This window comes from Aulonocara sp. 'chitande type north' Nkhata Bay, linkage group LG17, assembly GCF_057382095.1.
Source record: "Aulonocara sp. 'chitande type north' Nkhata Bay isolate Kocher_YH1m ecotype deep benthic linkage group LG17, A_spYH_male_GT1.1, whole genome shotgun sequence".
Classification (NCBI taxonomy): Eukaryota; Metazoa; Chordata; class Actinopteri; order Cichliformes; family Cichlidae; genus Aulonocara; species Aulonocara sp. 'chitande type north' Nkhata Bay.
Window position 1 is genome coordinate 32,697,286 of NC_141360.1, and position 16,304 is coordinate 32,713,589.

A 16,304-nucleotide genomic window follows, 5' to 3' on the forward strand; every position below is an offset into this window, starting at 1 on the left:
TCTCAGAGACATTAGCCTGTATTCAGCTGTGTTAAACCTTATGGTAAAGCTGCACTCAAGGCTCAGGTACTTTGATAAAATGTGGATTTGCTGTACTCTCCAGACTGAGGGGCTCTGTAATAGTCACTCCATCGTGAAACTTTTGCTAAAGGTAATTTTTCAGCTCCTGTCACTGTGAAAACTGTCCTACTCTAGTATATCAGCTAGCAAACACACATACATACATATATAAACACAAACACTATGGCTTAATTTGACAAATAATTCTTACATATAAAAACATTTAAAAAACAGTATATGCTGCAATCAGTTAAATAAATCCTCAACAACTGTTGAAATAAGATTTTTCCTCTTTAATGCACTCTTCTCCAAAGGTCTTTCCTCTCCAATTCTTTAACCCACTTTCACATGAAACATTGCTGTGCATATTAAGATAAACAATAACAAATCTTTAGTTTGCCTTGTTTACAGTAAGACCAATCACAGATCAGCAAAGATCCGAGCATCCAACAGCATCTCAACAAGCGGAGGGAGATGTGACTGGGAGCTGTAGAACATCAGGATTAATGGATTCAAGTTGGGCTCACGTTCAGATTGTGGTCTGACACAGTCGCATGTGTTCAACTTCAAAACGGCGCGAGGTAAAGAATCACCGCCTCATGAGAATCTGAACAATGTAGGGTGCAGTTTGGATTTAGAAAGAGATTTTTCACATTATAAAACAATCATATTCTGAAATAAAACAAAGATTTTAATCAAACAGTGTTTGAGATGTTTTTTTCCACCCTCTCGCTCTACGATATAGACGATTAAAACACTAACATCAAGTTCTTTTACCTCCCATAAGGATACAAACTGTTTTCCTTTAATTTGGCACATATTTCTGTCCAGACACACATAGAAACAGGCCGAGACTGTACGCGAGCTGAACCGCTGTATTATTTTACGATACTGCAGATAAGGTTTTGTGAAAGAGCAGCATCTACTGGAAGATAAAGTGAGACGTGGCATGAAATCTGAAGATATGACTGAACTCCTACAAAAGAATGAGAAATGCCTGGATTGTACCACCGTTTTCATTTCCAAATGCATTCATCTGATCTTTGATGTTCGCACCAGCCCTCTGCATGTCCCATACATCTGCATTAAAAAATAATAATAATAAAAATAAATCCTTGTTTACTCTGGGTCAATACTCGTGTGACGTCTGTGTCTGTTAAAAAGGCTTTCATCTTAAAGTTTCAGATTATCATCCATATAATCTCATTCGCTGCTGTCAGTCATTTTAATACAACTATTACATGATGCACCCCCCTCCATCACCTCAACACAAACACCAGCCGACCTTCACATCCTAAACCTGTGGCACGTCACTATGTTGTGATACAAATACCCTGTAGTGTGCGTACTCAGTGGGGGGGGTCAGGGAGAGTTCCTACAGGTCTTCTTTTTCTGCCATTTGTACATTGTTAAAAAAAATATATAAAACATTAAAGAGAGAAATTACAGCTTCATTTCGGTTAAAAACACATTGTCAGCGGTTCTCCTCAAAGCTATTTACAAATCGGCGTGTGGTAACTAGTCGTCATTCAGCCGTCAAAGCAGGAGAGAGTGGGAGTCTGTTTTCAGGGAGGAAACGTGACATTTAAAAGCTGGGGTGAGCCACTTTTCTTTGGCTTTTGAAAAGGAAGATGGATTTCTTTTTTTTTTTTGTGTGTGTGTGTGTGTGTGTGTGTGTGTGTGTGTGTGTGTGTGTGTGTGTGTGTGTGTGTGTATATATATAAATAATTTTTTTAGGCCAAAGGTTGTGTTGGAAATGGTAAGAATTATCAAAGATTAAAAATGCACTGTTTCTTTCTTTGAATCAAACTGTCACTGGATCATTTTACCTTTGCTTTGCATCACTTAACTCACTGATCCAGTAGATATTCCCCCCTCCCCCGGCAGCATTGAATAAACCAAGACATTAACAGATCAACAGGGAAAAAAAACAGGAAAAAAAAAAAGTCATTGTCAAGTCATTTGATGCATTAATTGCAGCCCTATGCAAACACAGGACAAAGCAATCATAGTTTATGTGGAAATGTAATTAGTGGACAGATTCTTCAAACAGCACCACGAGACAAGAGAGAGAAAACTGCTGCTGGTTAAAGGAAAAGCAGACAATCATTCAATTGTTTTCATTCAGCATAAATCACAGCAATGCACTTCCCTCCCTCCAAGCATCTCAAGTTGAGCCCGGCCACACGACCCCAGCAAGGTCGTAATTTGCACTTCTGAATACTTTTCAGTGGGGAAACACTGAGCACTGATAAAAGGGTATGTGGTCATAAACTGACATCAGAGCAGTGTTTGATCAGTCAAGGTTGGCTGACACTCAACTTCGCAGACACTGGCTCATGTTTAACTATAAACACAGCAGTGCTATCATTCTGTGACATGACCATGGCGATCATCATATCCAGTTTAGGCTCACTGAGGTAGAAACTTTTTTTTTTTTGTTTTGTTTTACAGGTTAATGGTTAACTGAAATACTCCAGTACCTTCACTCCAGCTGCATTTGTTAACACCAACATCCAAGTTTAAGTGAAAATACTAATTTAGATCAATTAACTGTATTTTGTCATTAGTTAATGGTTAACATGGTGGAAAGGAAATCACGCTTTTACATTAAAATGCAACGTGTCCGTCTCTTACCAATTAACACTGTCGACTACGCTTTATTAGAATTCACGCAGCATATTCGTTCAAATAAAACGACATAAAAAGGACCATCAGTGAAACAAAACAACCCCAATACCACATTCATACAAAGTTTCTGTAAGGCATTCCTTCACGAGGTCACTCGTACCAGCAGAGTCTGCAGCTTCTTCGTCCCAAACTTCAGCTCCTCATTCTGACGTTTGCCAGCAAAAGAAAAGTGTTCGATTTAGCCACAATCACAGTTTCTCTGCCAGAGTGTTCCCAGCTTCTCCTGCTCAGTCTTTAACACGGCTCTGGCAATGGCTTTGGTCTGTCCTGCAGCTAAGATTAGAAACTATACATACAAGAAGAGCCACAACTCTGAAAAAGTCTTTAGATTCATGCACGAGACTGTACAGACTTTAGGTGAACTGTCTCAGCTAGACAGGACAGGAGGTTGAGTTGCAGTCCTATCTGCAGGAGGAGCCCAGCACGCTGCCCGTCGAGGGTGTGGTGGGTGTAGCGCTGTAATGGGGGTAGTTGTCGTTTGATGAGGGGCTCGGGAGGATGGAGTTTCCATTGGTGGGAGAGCAGCTGAGCTGGAGCCTCCGCAGGTACTCGGCGTGAACGGGTTTGTGGCTCTGCAGCACTTTGATGGCTTCTTCCACGGTGAACCACTCCCGCTTACGACCTGCAGAGGGAGACAGAGAACTGAAGATCAGGTTTTCTTAATCACCAGCAAAGTGCACTGTCACACAAACTGTAACTTTTGTGCAGAACAAGCCACGTAACCCCTTCTTTCCCTTTTCCACAAGCTGATTTGACTTCATATCAAAAGACAAAGTGGACTGTGAGCTTTAATAGCTTCTGCAGGTTACCCCATTTTCACTTGTTAGAAGAAAAAAAATAAAAAACAGTGACACTGGATTGAAACATTTCACAGAATGTCACAATGAGGCAAACTTGCATTCTTAATAAGATGCATTAAAGTAGGGTGAAGATACAGTATCCATCTATATCTATAGTATCTTGAAACTCAAATATATATATATACCTGAAAACCTTCAAATATGCATGTACAGACCAAACTGACATATGCAAGGTTTTCAGAGTTCAAAGCAAGAACAGAGGGGATACATTAGGCTTTGGATTACACAGACTGGATACTGACGTCCGCCGCACTGACAGCTGTAATATACCGTACTGCAGCTAAGTACCACTGCAGTAATGATCAGTGGCCTAGATTTATAGGCACCTGTTGTAACTGCCAGTGTGGTTTCTGTGCAGTACTCTAGTCTTCACATAAATAAAAAATACAGAGTATGGTGTAAGCAGCAGCACTCAAAACCGCAAGTATTGATGCTTAAGGGGAGGACATGAAGCAAAACTTTACCTATGTTGACAGAGTCTTCCCAGTCCTCGAGGGTTTCCGTCACAGTCAACACGTACACGTACGTTCGGTGCTTACGATCTTGGTTTTGCTTTAAGGATCAGAGACAGATGTATATTTAATTACAATGCAGCGATGCAATAAATCATGCAATTCACACCTACATTTATTTGCCAATTTTAAAGTAAAAAAAAAAAATTGCAGATTTTATACAATTTGCACATTTTGTCCTGTCCTGTGAAAAGCTTACCTCAAATACACCAAGCAAGCGTCCTAGTTTGCCCTTCACACCGGCCTGAGGAAAAGATAAAGGAGAAAAGAAAATCATTCATTTCTACTGGCTGTAGTGTTTGGGAAGCACAGAGTATACTTCTTTGTTGGAAGGCTCAAGTAGCTATGGCCTCTGTAGAAGATCAGTCACAGAGATGAATAGAAAGTGAAAACAACAGAAAAGCAGCATTCTGCATCAACACAGTGGGAACTGTGTCGCGTTTCAACATTCAGGACAGTCCAACAGATAACTGCCCACAAATAAAGAATACATATATCAGGACTGAACAAATTAAACCCCTATGACAGTTTTTGCAGAAACTAGTAGCAAAGCTACGAGCTACAGAGTTAAAGGTCGACATATAACATCAATATAAAAGATTTCACTGTCATTTATACTGTACTGGGTCATCACCTGGGTAAGAATACAATAATAAAAAGAAACTTGCTTGAATTCTGCAGATTGTTATTACAGTAATATGAGAGAGTCCCTTTCATAACAGTCATTTTATTAATTCAGATGTACTGTGTTCTGTTCACAGGCCTCAAATTACTGTTAAGACATATGTCATCTGCTCAAGTGTCAGTCTGCCCCACTGATGTGTCCTGAGGGAAAGGCTACAGGGTTTGTGAATGCACAGGAATCTAGTGAAGGGCCAAGTTTAGACCACTGACGTTGCTGAGAACACAAGGTTCTCAACCAGGGGGAACTCTGAAATACCATCAGGCTCCTCATTCACCCAGCTGCCGACACTGTACCCCTTCAAAAACCTCTCACCCTTACCTATAGACTTCAAACCTATTTCACTTTATAGACTTCAAACTTGACTTATATACGGTAACATTAAAACAAAGTCAGGGCACAGATTTATTTACCTCCTCAAACACTTCTCGCACTGCTGCGCCACATGGCTCCTCCTCTGGCTCCATCCCTCCTCCGGGGACGATCCACTGGTCTGGATGCCGACTGCTGCTGACCAGCAGAACCTGTCAAAGAAAAAGAAAAACTTTAGGAAATGCAGACCGAGTTATTATTTTTACTTTAAACCCCAATAAACCAAAGGAGTTAAAGCACGCAGGAGCATACAGAGTTTCAGTGGCCTATATTGCAACTTGAGGACATGAACCATGACCCTTGGGACTCAAAACAGACTGATGGTTGGAGTTGGCTTAGCGTCGCTCACAAGATGCCAAAGACAGGATTACACTCACTCGCAGAACTGAACGCAGACAGCTGTGGACTGTAGAGAGACACAGGTGGTCTTATTTCACTACTTTCTGATCTCTTTAAGAGGATCCATGCACATTTAATGCTCTTAGTGGAGTGACTCCATGCTCCATGGTGCATGCTTTTTTCTTACGAATGCGAAACACCAGATTTAAGACCACGAGACAACACAAACCAAGGCTCGGGAGCTACAAGCTAGTTCATAGATGGGATGATTGCTTTGTACCAAATTAATCAATCCAGTGTGGACTGATCCATTGTGGCCGCCATTTAAATAAGGGACCAGGTGAAAGTACTTTCAGTGTAGTCCATATCCCCTTGACTTTATACAAAAGGGTTTTTTTTTGTCACACAGACAAATTGAGTTGCATAAAGATGCTACACACATTTAGATAAATATATATTTCTTTGAGCAAATAATCCAGTTTTTACTCCTTTATTTACTCTTCCCCCCCCACCCCCCCCCACCCCCCCCCACCACTTCATGTGGATGCCCATTCTTGAAAATACTCAACCCTAATTAATACCAGTGTCCATGTGGTCCCGAAACAACATGAACTCAGCGGACAATGCTTGTAAACTCAGCTGGGGGCCCCTAAAATTCTGCCGGTGCTCCCGAGCGCCCCGCTGGGGTTTGAATTACACGACAGTTGCAGTGTCCACTGATACGTACAGATCAGATGTGCCTGTGTGTGCGGTTTGCGGCAGTATCCACATAGCAATCGAAAGAAACACGAAAACAGCTGCTATGAGCATTATCGCATTTAGCATGAAGCTGTGTCATCATCATTAACACATACAGCCAACAAGTGTGTTTAAAAAAAACAAACAAAGCAGGATTCTGTCACAGTCTGATGGTTCATTTAAGCGTGATTCTAGCACATTTTAGCATTTTTCCTTTTTCTGTCATAATCCAGCATCAACAAACAAGCGGGGGCGCCGGTCAGGGCAAAGGGGCCACACAGTGAACGTCCATGAATTAGTGTGAGAAATCTGTGAGCATGTGCATGTGCAACAGATGGTGAACAACGCAACCTAACTGACTTCATATGCAGTAATCTGTGAGAGAAGTCAGCCTGTCGCTTAATCCCACCTCAGCTTTCGTATGGCTTCCCTTACGTTCTCTAATGGGATTGTGGCCGCGGCTACACGAGGCTTTCTGAGGCTCTTCTAAATTGCCTGGGCTGAAGACCAGACTGTCTGACTGATACGGCACATGACTGGAGCCCTATCTATCAGTTGCCGGCTGGTGTCTTGCTCACATGCCTGACTCAACCACCTGCTTATTCCCGGATTGCAGGTTAGGGTGGGGGTGATGGGGAACCGATGTTAAGTGCATGCGTGCAAAGATTTCCCTAGTGATGATGTTAAGAAGAAGCATCACACAACAGATGTTTATGTTATGTGACAGGTGTACAGCTTAGATAATAGTACAAGCAGCACTGGTGCAGGGCATGCCGTTCTCTCAGGAGGGTGCAAACTATAAGAAATGTGCAAAGCTGAACCTGGTAACCTGCCTCGGTAAGCTCCCTCAACAACAGGAGGGCTTTTGCCAGTGAGATCTTTTATTTTGTTTGTCAGTGTGCAGCAGTGATTTTATTTTTCCTCCTTTACAAATGTGAATGTCACCTGCCAGAAGTCATTACTGTGCCATGAGGTTCCACGCAGGCTCACCGACTTGGCGACTTCACGGGTGTGCCAAATGGTCCTCACGTCTTAACAGTGCGTGTGTGCTGAACTGCAGCCGGCGAGGATTAAGGGGAGATCGCTAAGCAGTGAGTGCGCGATGTATACAAAACACGGTGTTTCCGGGGCAGCAACAACGAAGCTCATTTTAGCGTTTAGTTGTAGTTGTTGAAGAGGAAATATTATTCATCCACCCTAAGAAAAGAGGGGTTGGGTCAATTTTGGAATGTAGAGACTGGAATCTACATTTTACAAACCATCTTTAATTAAAGAGGTTTGCTTCTTCACACTGCTCCATATTTCATACAGAAGTGCAGCAGTAGGGCACAATTTCACCTGTCCAATGCCAAATATGGACCTGCAACCTCTTTAGGCCATTCACCTACATTCAAAAATTTAGAGAATTTCCCAAACACAAGTCCTTTTGATCACAATAAAAAGAAACCATGTTACATGTTGTAAAAGAACTGCCAAAATATGTCCATTTCCTTTATATAATTATCATTATTACACTTTTATTTGAACCGTTTGTTCATTTATTTTCAGTAACTTGAACAGTCACGTGAACTGGTATTCCCGTTATCAACTAAAAAAAAAATAATAATAATTATAGTATAGATTAACTAAGCTCCGCCTTCTGAGCTGTATAGCAACCCACCGAACAAAAAGACCAGTTAGTACAAAAACAGCACACAAGCTACAATTTAAAGAGGCCAAAAAAACCCAAAAACAAAATAACTCACACCTGGATGGCAGGTCAACAGTCAGCTGATGGTGAACTCTGAGCACTGAAAACCCACTTATGTTCAGAAAGAAGGTCGGGCTAGAGGAGAGGCCTCTGGGCAGAGTTATTACAGTTCCTCCAATTTGATTTTTTTGTAATTATAAAAAATAACAAGCAAAACTAGACCGATTTTTCCAGGGTTAAGAAGTCAAAAACAGGCAGGGTATTTTAAGCCATCAAATGACTATATAAATAAACTTTACTTACTTAAAATGGGTCTTTAGGGGCAGAATAAGCACGTAACCAAGATTGGTCAACATACAGTTCAAGCAGGGAGTCTTTCTTACCTTAGTTAACAGAAGCTGTTATTTTGCATAACATAAAAAACTGGAAGACTAAGACTGAAAACATTTCCTTCATGTTTGTATTTTATTATAGTTTTTTCCACCAATATGTATTTTTACTAACCTTTCCTTACACTGTTTACATTATTTGGTTTACATATATGTTTACTCTCTAGCCATAAAAAAAGAAGAGAAAAATTGCCTTGGGGGAGGGACTGTTTACTGCTTTTTTTCCTCCTTTGACAACGTAAGAAATCATAAAAGCATATTCCAAGTTTTAATTCTTTTATAGGAGAAGGAAGATTGACAAACCTCCCTAAAGGTGGCAGGGCAACATTATTGATAATTGATGTACCACATGCATGTTAGTAGCAAAAAGAAAGTATTGTTTGGTAAATATATGCCAATGGTGACACTACAAACAACAACTACAAAACCCTTGTGAAACCTTACAGTGTAATCTGGCGTGCATCTACCTGGAAATGTAAATAAATGAAAATGGAACAAATGGAACTATTGTGACTGGCCTGTTCAAGCCTATACATTTCCATTTGCTTTTTCGCCACAGTCTTTGATCAATGAGATACGATTTTCCGCCCTAGCATGAGGAATAATAATCAAGCTTCGATATAAGGACTCACATATGAGGGACATCGCCAAACCAAAATCACTGAAATGGATGTGAGAGAATTTACAAAGAGGCAAAACATGAGGGACAAATACGTTAGGGAAGGGAAAAAAAAAAGAGAGAGAGAGAAAGAAACAGAAAAGTCCTAGGATTTTATTTGTTTCTATCGTGGCTGGCATCACATATAAAACAGTGGGATATGACCACAAGGTAATTAACGCCATGCACAAGCATGAATGGTTATATAGCTTACGACATAACCACCACAGAAATCCAAATCAGCCATAAGACATGAACTGTTTGGGCACTTTGTAACTTTTTGCATGGTGGATGCAAATTTAGCAGCAACTTGCTCAGAGGTTTTACCATGTACATATAACACTGCATGTTTACCAGTGGCATACCACTTAGACAGGGTGTGTGTCTATAAGCCTCCTCTGGATAGCGAAATACACAATGAAATACACATGAGTCATCTTTAAAGACTTCAATGTAAAGACGTGTATGCTGTAGAGCCCAGAAGTCACTGATTACACAACCTCTCTGAACACTAGTTAACTTCATGAATAGGCAAAAAATTTTCAGAACCACTATTAGTTAAAAACAGAGTCGGTCTTCTGGCATGGCCTCAAAACGGAGACAGCAGGGAGGAATATTCTGGAGGACATAAACACCTCCTCCCCATGGGGAACTGCCTGTAGCTGTCAAATAAAGAAGGCTCCACATGCCAGGCAGGCAACCGGAGGACAGAATGATGTAAAGTCACAGACACCAAAGAAGAGGAGCGCAGGAGACATGATTGATGGTGCTGAGAAATTAATATAGTGGCTGCATTATACGACAACTAATTAGAGTCATAAACAAGCAACTTCGGAGGAAAACAGCACAAAATGCAAATGCAGAGAACACATGCGACTTCATTCTTGATGTTAAGATGTAGCGTCTTCTCAAACTGGTAACCGGCCACCACCATTTCCATGATGACAGCATTTGTTACTTGCTGGGATACTTTCAATATCAAACCATGGGGTAAAATCTGAGAAACACAGAGGTTACTGCTAAAACTGTTATCCTGATAACACTTATGGCATTAAAATTCACTGTGTTAAAAGCCTCTGACGGCAACTGCTAGATTTGACATGGGGGTGGTGGCTTTCAAGCAAGAATACCATGTGACATCATCACCTTATAAAACTGCTTTGCATTTATATGGAATCATAGTTTGTGACACTCAGGTGAATGCAAGAATATATTCTTCAGTCTAAAGCGTTGATACTACTCCATTGCGCACACCTTTGAGTAGCTGTAGCTCAGGGCCAAACAGCCAAGTAGTTATTCCTGTTATATTTCTGAGATGTTAGCTTAAACTTCACCACCTGGGACGCACTGTAATGTAAATTATCTGCAAACAAGTCAGCGCGGTCATGGAGAACCCCCAAAACTGACCGAAGAGACCCTGGTGCTAACCATGAGATAATGGTAGGTCACTGGAACCCAAGAACTGAATTCTGGCTTAGACAAAAGGGTCGACAGAGCAGGTAGCTCCCCTTGTTTGATTCGCCACCAGTTTTACTTCCCGACACAACCCCTGAAGAGATTTTTGTCTGCGTCTGGAAACAAACAAGTGACCCTTCGCTCACCGAGTGAATGTGTTAAACACTAAACCACTGGAAGCACATTAAGAAGGTAGACAACTAAATTAGCAAATCTGAGCAACTGTAGCTCTAGTAGTTGAAGATTTTATGGCCCAGCTAGAAAGTATTGTACAGGCCTTTCTGTTAGACCAACAGCGGCAGACAAAAGGCTGAAGAAGGAGGGAGGACCAAAGCAAAGCAAAACAATGAAAATTTCAGGCTGGAAAGCCAAAATGAACTGAAGGTGACTGTAAAATAGCCATATTGCAGCTTTGAGGCAGCACGGACATTACATAATTCAGTGAGCACACAATTTGATTGAATTATACCAAGCGACGACCACTGGGGAAAATAGTGCTGAAATTCTTTTACTATGATGCATCACATTAACCACATATGTTAGCACACTAACATATGTGGCTTTCCTATTACTGACATGTTTAGACTTAAAGTAGACACACATAAAAACACTGGCTCTTTTTGCTTGATTATTCGTTGTGACAACTTAGCACTGTGGTGATGAAATGTAATTCCACCAGCTCAACCAACTTGTCTGTCTCTTTGAATTGTCAGCTTCCCATTTTTCACTGTTCGAAGTTAAACTATTGCTATCACAGAGTCTCTGGCCTTATGGGCCCTGCTTTCTCCTTTCCCTTCCAAAACAAAAACAGCTGAGCAGATCTAGAGCTCCTGTTCCACCAGAGTTAGGTATCCAATGTCTACATGTCTATATGTAGTGTATATGTGTTACTACAAAGCTTACACTACATGTGAATCGTCTTCAAAAATCACCATTAGTGCCAACCCAGTTACAGTAAGAGCATCACATCAGTTCTCTTACTTAAAGCTGAGTCATGTTTGTGGTTGCAAACCCAGACATGCTTGTTAAAGTCCTGAGGGTAGTAGTCACCTACATCCTTCTGTTGTCACAATATTACAGTACACTAATGCAAGTAAAAATGGCCAAACCAAAACAATTCTAAAGAAAGCAAAACTGCATCTCTGCACAGTATCTCTATTTCTTTTATGGCTACGCATTTAAAAACAAAAAAAAATCTTACATAACAACAGCATACCACGTCCACATGTGCAAACAAGCAGATATGCTGTTTGCATGCTTGTAAAATTCCTGATATGGTGTGTTTAACAGCCAAACACTGGAGAGCCTAGGCAGAGCTCTTAGTGGCTGTCTAGTGACAGCAGACAGTGATGTCTTTACTGCACATTGTGTAACACTTTGTTTATGCCAGGCCAAAAAACGGCTAAATATAGTCAAGCCAGAATATGCAGGGGACAGCCTTGACTTTTGTCACTTACTGGTGAAACATTCATGCACGTAAACCAGTTAACCAGACCAGTTAGCAGACAGAGACATTATATAAGGTCCATTTTTACAGCTTTTGATAATTAGGGGGGGGGGGGGGGTTGAAGTTACAAAAAAATATTGCAAAAAAGGGGGAGGAAACAGTCACCCCACAAAATAAAAAAATAAAATAGAAAACTATGCTAGTTTAAAATCTGGCGGACGTCTCACTAAAGCCCTGCCTTAGGTTACCTTAAATCTCCTTTGAGGTGGGTCTAAAGCACTGCCCATCAGAGCCTGTCACATCCATTCATTATTTACATGTGATGGTCCCTTTAAATCCTAATCAACAGTATTGCTACGCAGCAGCCCGCCCAAGGCCGGCGGGATGCAGCATAACCGTGAATGAAGCTGCTCGGTCATGGACGTTTACATTATTGTCATATTAAAATGACCTTACATCTGATAAATATATTTAGCAGTATACCTGTGGCATATATTGTTACCCCCCCCCCCCCCCCCCCGCTCAGCCCACGCCACTGTTAAACCCTCTACTAAAGGAAACGTACAAGTGAGCGCCTCGCCCCCCTTCTGCTCGTTGCTTCAAGCTAGCGAAAAGCTAACGGGAAGTTACTTTCAAAATAAGAGCCCCGCCTTACTTGAGAGGGCAGTTTCACATTGCGCTGCTGCCCGTGTGTTTTATTTTGAAACAAACGTACTATTAGTCGTATGATGCTAGGTGAAGGTGGCTCGACAGCACCGCTTTTCCCCCCTTTTCTCTACGTGCTCCTCAAACTAGCCTAAACTGGATGGCCCAAGGCACATCAGCAGCACGCAAACACAAACCAAAAAGACAGTGGCTTTGCCAGCAAACACGTAACTACACCTAGTAGGCAACACCATAAATCAAAGCCCGTGTGTCTTATTACGGATCGTCGTGCGTTTTGAAAAAGAGCATCCCTGTGCACTTTGAATGGCTGCTAGATGCAGATTGATTAGGCCACAAAGTCACAGCACACAAACGCTGCATATTGTTGATAAGATGCAGGAAAACAGCGTCACACTGGGATAACCTTTCTTACCTCTTCTTCGCGTTCATTCTTGAAACACAGACAAGCCGCTCTCTTCTTGAAACCGTCGCCATCGTATGTCCTGGTCTGGTTTGGTTTGAGCTTCATCATTGATTTGGAAATGTGCCTCCTTGAGTAAGAACCGGCAAAAAAAAAAGCAAAATAAAAGAAGAAAAAAAGGTGGAGGGGGTGTCCAATTAGTCAACAGCACAGCCGCCGCATTGTACTGCTCTATGCACCCGATGGGCAGATCAGGAACGGAGGATGTATGAAAGATCTCGTCAGACAATCCTGGATTTAAGCTTGTCCTTGTGAAAATAAGCACAAATCAGAGCCTCTGATGTGTAAGTCAAGCCCCCAGATGCTACCTGCGATCTCCAGTCGGCAGTATGTGCGCGCAGTCCCGCAGGTTGAGAGCTTATGTAGAGTGCAGCCTACACAGCACAGCCCTCCTCTGGATCCATTTGCGTATGGCCGCTGACTCAGTACAATGAACAAGCAGCCCGGAGTTTCGGAAATACAGATCACTCCTCTGAGGAGGGGATGAGCTAATTGGATGGGTTTGTGTAAAGTGGGCGGGGCTAGGCGTCTACTAAAACATAGATTGATACGTAAGTTTATTATTTTGTTTCCAGTAGTACAAGAGGGAGCTTTTTATCAAACATCCAGTGTGTGGTTCCTGATAAGAATTTTAGCAGGTCCTGGGGATCATTTTGTTGCAGTGAAAAAGAAAAAAATCATGCTGATTAGGACTGCCCCATATCCTAATCCAACAAAAACAAATCTTGACCAGGCACAGGTATATCTACATATTTTCTGGCACCTTCCACAGACGTTTCGTTTTTTTCTTTCTTAAAGCCCAACACAGACACAAATGCAGATGACATGACCTCAGTGTCCGCAGTAGCTACAGCCTTGATGTTGGTGTGGCGGAATTTCAAAAGGAACGGGGGGGAGAGAGACAAATCTGTCAGAAGACAAGATAACAATATTTATGCTCTGGTGGCAGTTTTACAGTCCATCGCAGACATAAGGTAAACAGTATTATATACTCAGACTCGTGTGCGAATGAGAACCGAGGAGGAAGTAAAACTACTGTTTAAAATCTAACTGAATTAATGGATGACTTGTCCTTGACAGAATCTAATTCTAATAAAGTGAAATGACATTTTTGATCTTTTGAAGTATGATATTTTGATAGAGGACATTACTGATTTCTGGCCTTTACATTTTCCTGGTATTGTTCACTGACTCGCTGATTTCTGATCTGGGATATAAAAGACAGACTGAAAGTTTAAAAGACCATCTTTTAAGGAAACACTCAAATTGTGAAATCCCAGTTTTAAATCCCCCAGATATGTGCTAATCATATTAGTACCAGACCCACCAGACCTGTAGCTCTCCTTGAATTATCATGGCTCGGCTGAGCAATACCACCTCTCAGATCCCACAAAGAGAATGGATTTACAAAGCATTTTCCATGATATAGTCAGCTGTGTCAGTTTTATTGAATTGGATTTTATGGGTTTTCTTTTACAGGTTCCACCTTTTGTACATCCACATGTAAGAAGTAGACATTCTGTCTACTTCTATGTGCCTTACACAGTCTTCTTGCTGTAGTAAGTTGTTTTTCTAGTTCAAATGAACCAGCTGCTTAAAAACCTCTTAGATTTCTGCTTTTTGACAAAAGTGTGCACACGATCACGTACAACACATTCTGTCCAGTGTTGGGAAATCACTGAGATACTCCCTGCTTTCACTGACTTTATGTCATTACAGAGGTCATATTCTGAGTGTGTTATTCCCACTCAGCAGGAAAACAAACATGTGGGTATCAGAAGTATTTTTCTGAGTTTCTTCTGAAAACTAGAATTAGGCATCTTGATGTTGCAACTGTTTTTTTGTCAGAGGTTGTGACAACAAACTCCTGACCTGTTCTTCCTGGGAAGACTATCAAATAGCAGTTGCTCTCGTGTACCTGTGGGAAGTGCTAAGTTATCAGCTAAGTAAATGTAGTCATTGTTTAAATGATGTCTTTTAAACTCACTCCAGATAATCAAATTGCAGTCTAATGGTGACAGAGTAGAGCACGTGTGCTGATGGCACACATTAACTGAGTGGGAGCCTGGCCTCGGTTTACCTTTGACCTGCAGGCCAGCATGCTGTACGCCTGCAAATAACAACATCAAAAGCAAAGTCAGCTCCGGAAGATAAAAATCCATAAATTAATGAAATTGATCAAAGGGGAACCGGCACTGTGATATCCGACTTGTTTGTGAAGATTTGTGGAGATAGTCAAGTGAATCTTTATTCTGTCTTTAAAGTTTCAGGAGATAAATGCTGGCAAAATGAAATTGTGTATCATAGATCCCTTTGACTCTCAGTTTTCTGGCAGTTAGGCCTTTGTGTAGTCATTAGGTCAAATACTTTGGCATTAAAGGAAATGCTACTTTAGCTTTCACGTGGCTTGCCATTCAAGATTTCCTTCACTCCTGTACTTTCCCTCAAGATGTAACTTATGGATGCAATGCCAAAACATTGGCCTCATACATTCTTGTATCCCTCAGGTTGCACTTTGAGAAGCATTTTATTTGTTAGAAACAGTTGGAGAAGGCTTAAGTTCTGCATCCACTAAGATTGCAAACAGGCTAAATACTACTTCTGATGAACACTTTTATATTTAGCTTTTTAGGTTTGTCCATGGACGTCCTGATGTAGAATGATGTAGTAGAACGTGAGGCAGAGCTCTGAGATATCAGACCTCCAGACTGGATTCAGGAGACAACACAGTGTGCTGTTTAATATTGTCTTTCTGAAATATACAAGGTCTTCCCTCAACAAGATGTCGCTGGAAGGGAATATATGTTGCTCTAATACTTGCGCACACCTTTCAGCATTGATGGTGCCTTTCCAGATGTGTAAGCTGCATCCTCCATAGACAATAATGCACCCCCTTTTCATTGGAGATGAAGGTCTTTGAATTGAATGCTTAAAACGAGCCAAATGGTCCTCTGGAGGATGTGGCATCCATGTTTTCCAAATAATGTCCAATTTCAAATTATCTGACCACAGAACAATTTTCCTCTTTAACTCAGTCGATTCTAAACTAGCTTTGGCCCACAGAAGTTTCTGAATCATGCTCACATGTGGCTTCTTCTTTGCATGACGGAGTTCCAATCTGCACATGTGGATGGCACGGCATTGTATTATGTACTTTAGATAATGAGATATTCAAAGTCGTTACAATTTTGTTCACAGTCTTCAGTGACCTTTGTCAAGAATCTCCGCCTCTCTAAGATGCTCTTTTTTGATACCCAGTCATGTTTCTGAGCTGTTTCAAATGAA

The 16,304-nt window shown here is 41.3% G+C and overlaps 1 protein-coding gene across 1 annotated transcript; it reads right to left on the reverse strand.

Moving 5' to 3' along the window:
• Positions 1-338: 338 nt before the first annotated feature.
• nudt4b (nudix (nucleoside diphosphate linked moiety X)-type motif 4b) lies at positions 339-13,432 on the reverse strand. Its single transcript, XM_086269301.1, has 5 exons — positions 12,972-13,432; positions 5,219-5,329; positions 4,323-4,367; positions 4,076-4,163; positions 339-3,373 (listed from the first exon to the last, which is right to left on the reverse strand). Exons 1-5 carry the CDS (start codon positions 13,068-13,070, stop codon positions 3,153-3,155), a joined length of 564 nt encoding a protein of 187 aa, XP_086125427.1. The 5' UTR covers positions 13,071-13,432; the 3' UTR covers positions 339-3,152.
• Positions 13,433-16,304: the final 2,872 nt, after the last annotated feature.

What these genes read in the sequence shown, in the direction of transcription:
- nudt4b (XM_086269301.1), bottom strand. Translation starts at nt 13,070, where the DNA reads ATGATGAAGCTCAAACCAAACCAGACCAGGACATACGATGGCGACGGT. An exon ending in AGAATGAACGCGAAGAAGAG is followed by an intron (nt 5,330 to 12,971) that starts GTAAGAAAGGTT and finishes TTTCTTTGACAG; the next exon opens with GTTCTGCTGGTCAGCAGCAG. An exon ending in TGCGAGAAGTGTTTGAGGAG is followed by an intron (nt 4,368 to 5,218) that starts GTAAATAAATCT and finishes TCTTTTCCTCAG; the next exon opens with GCCGGTGTGAAGGGCAAACT.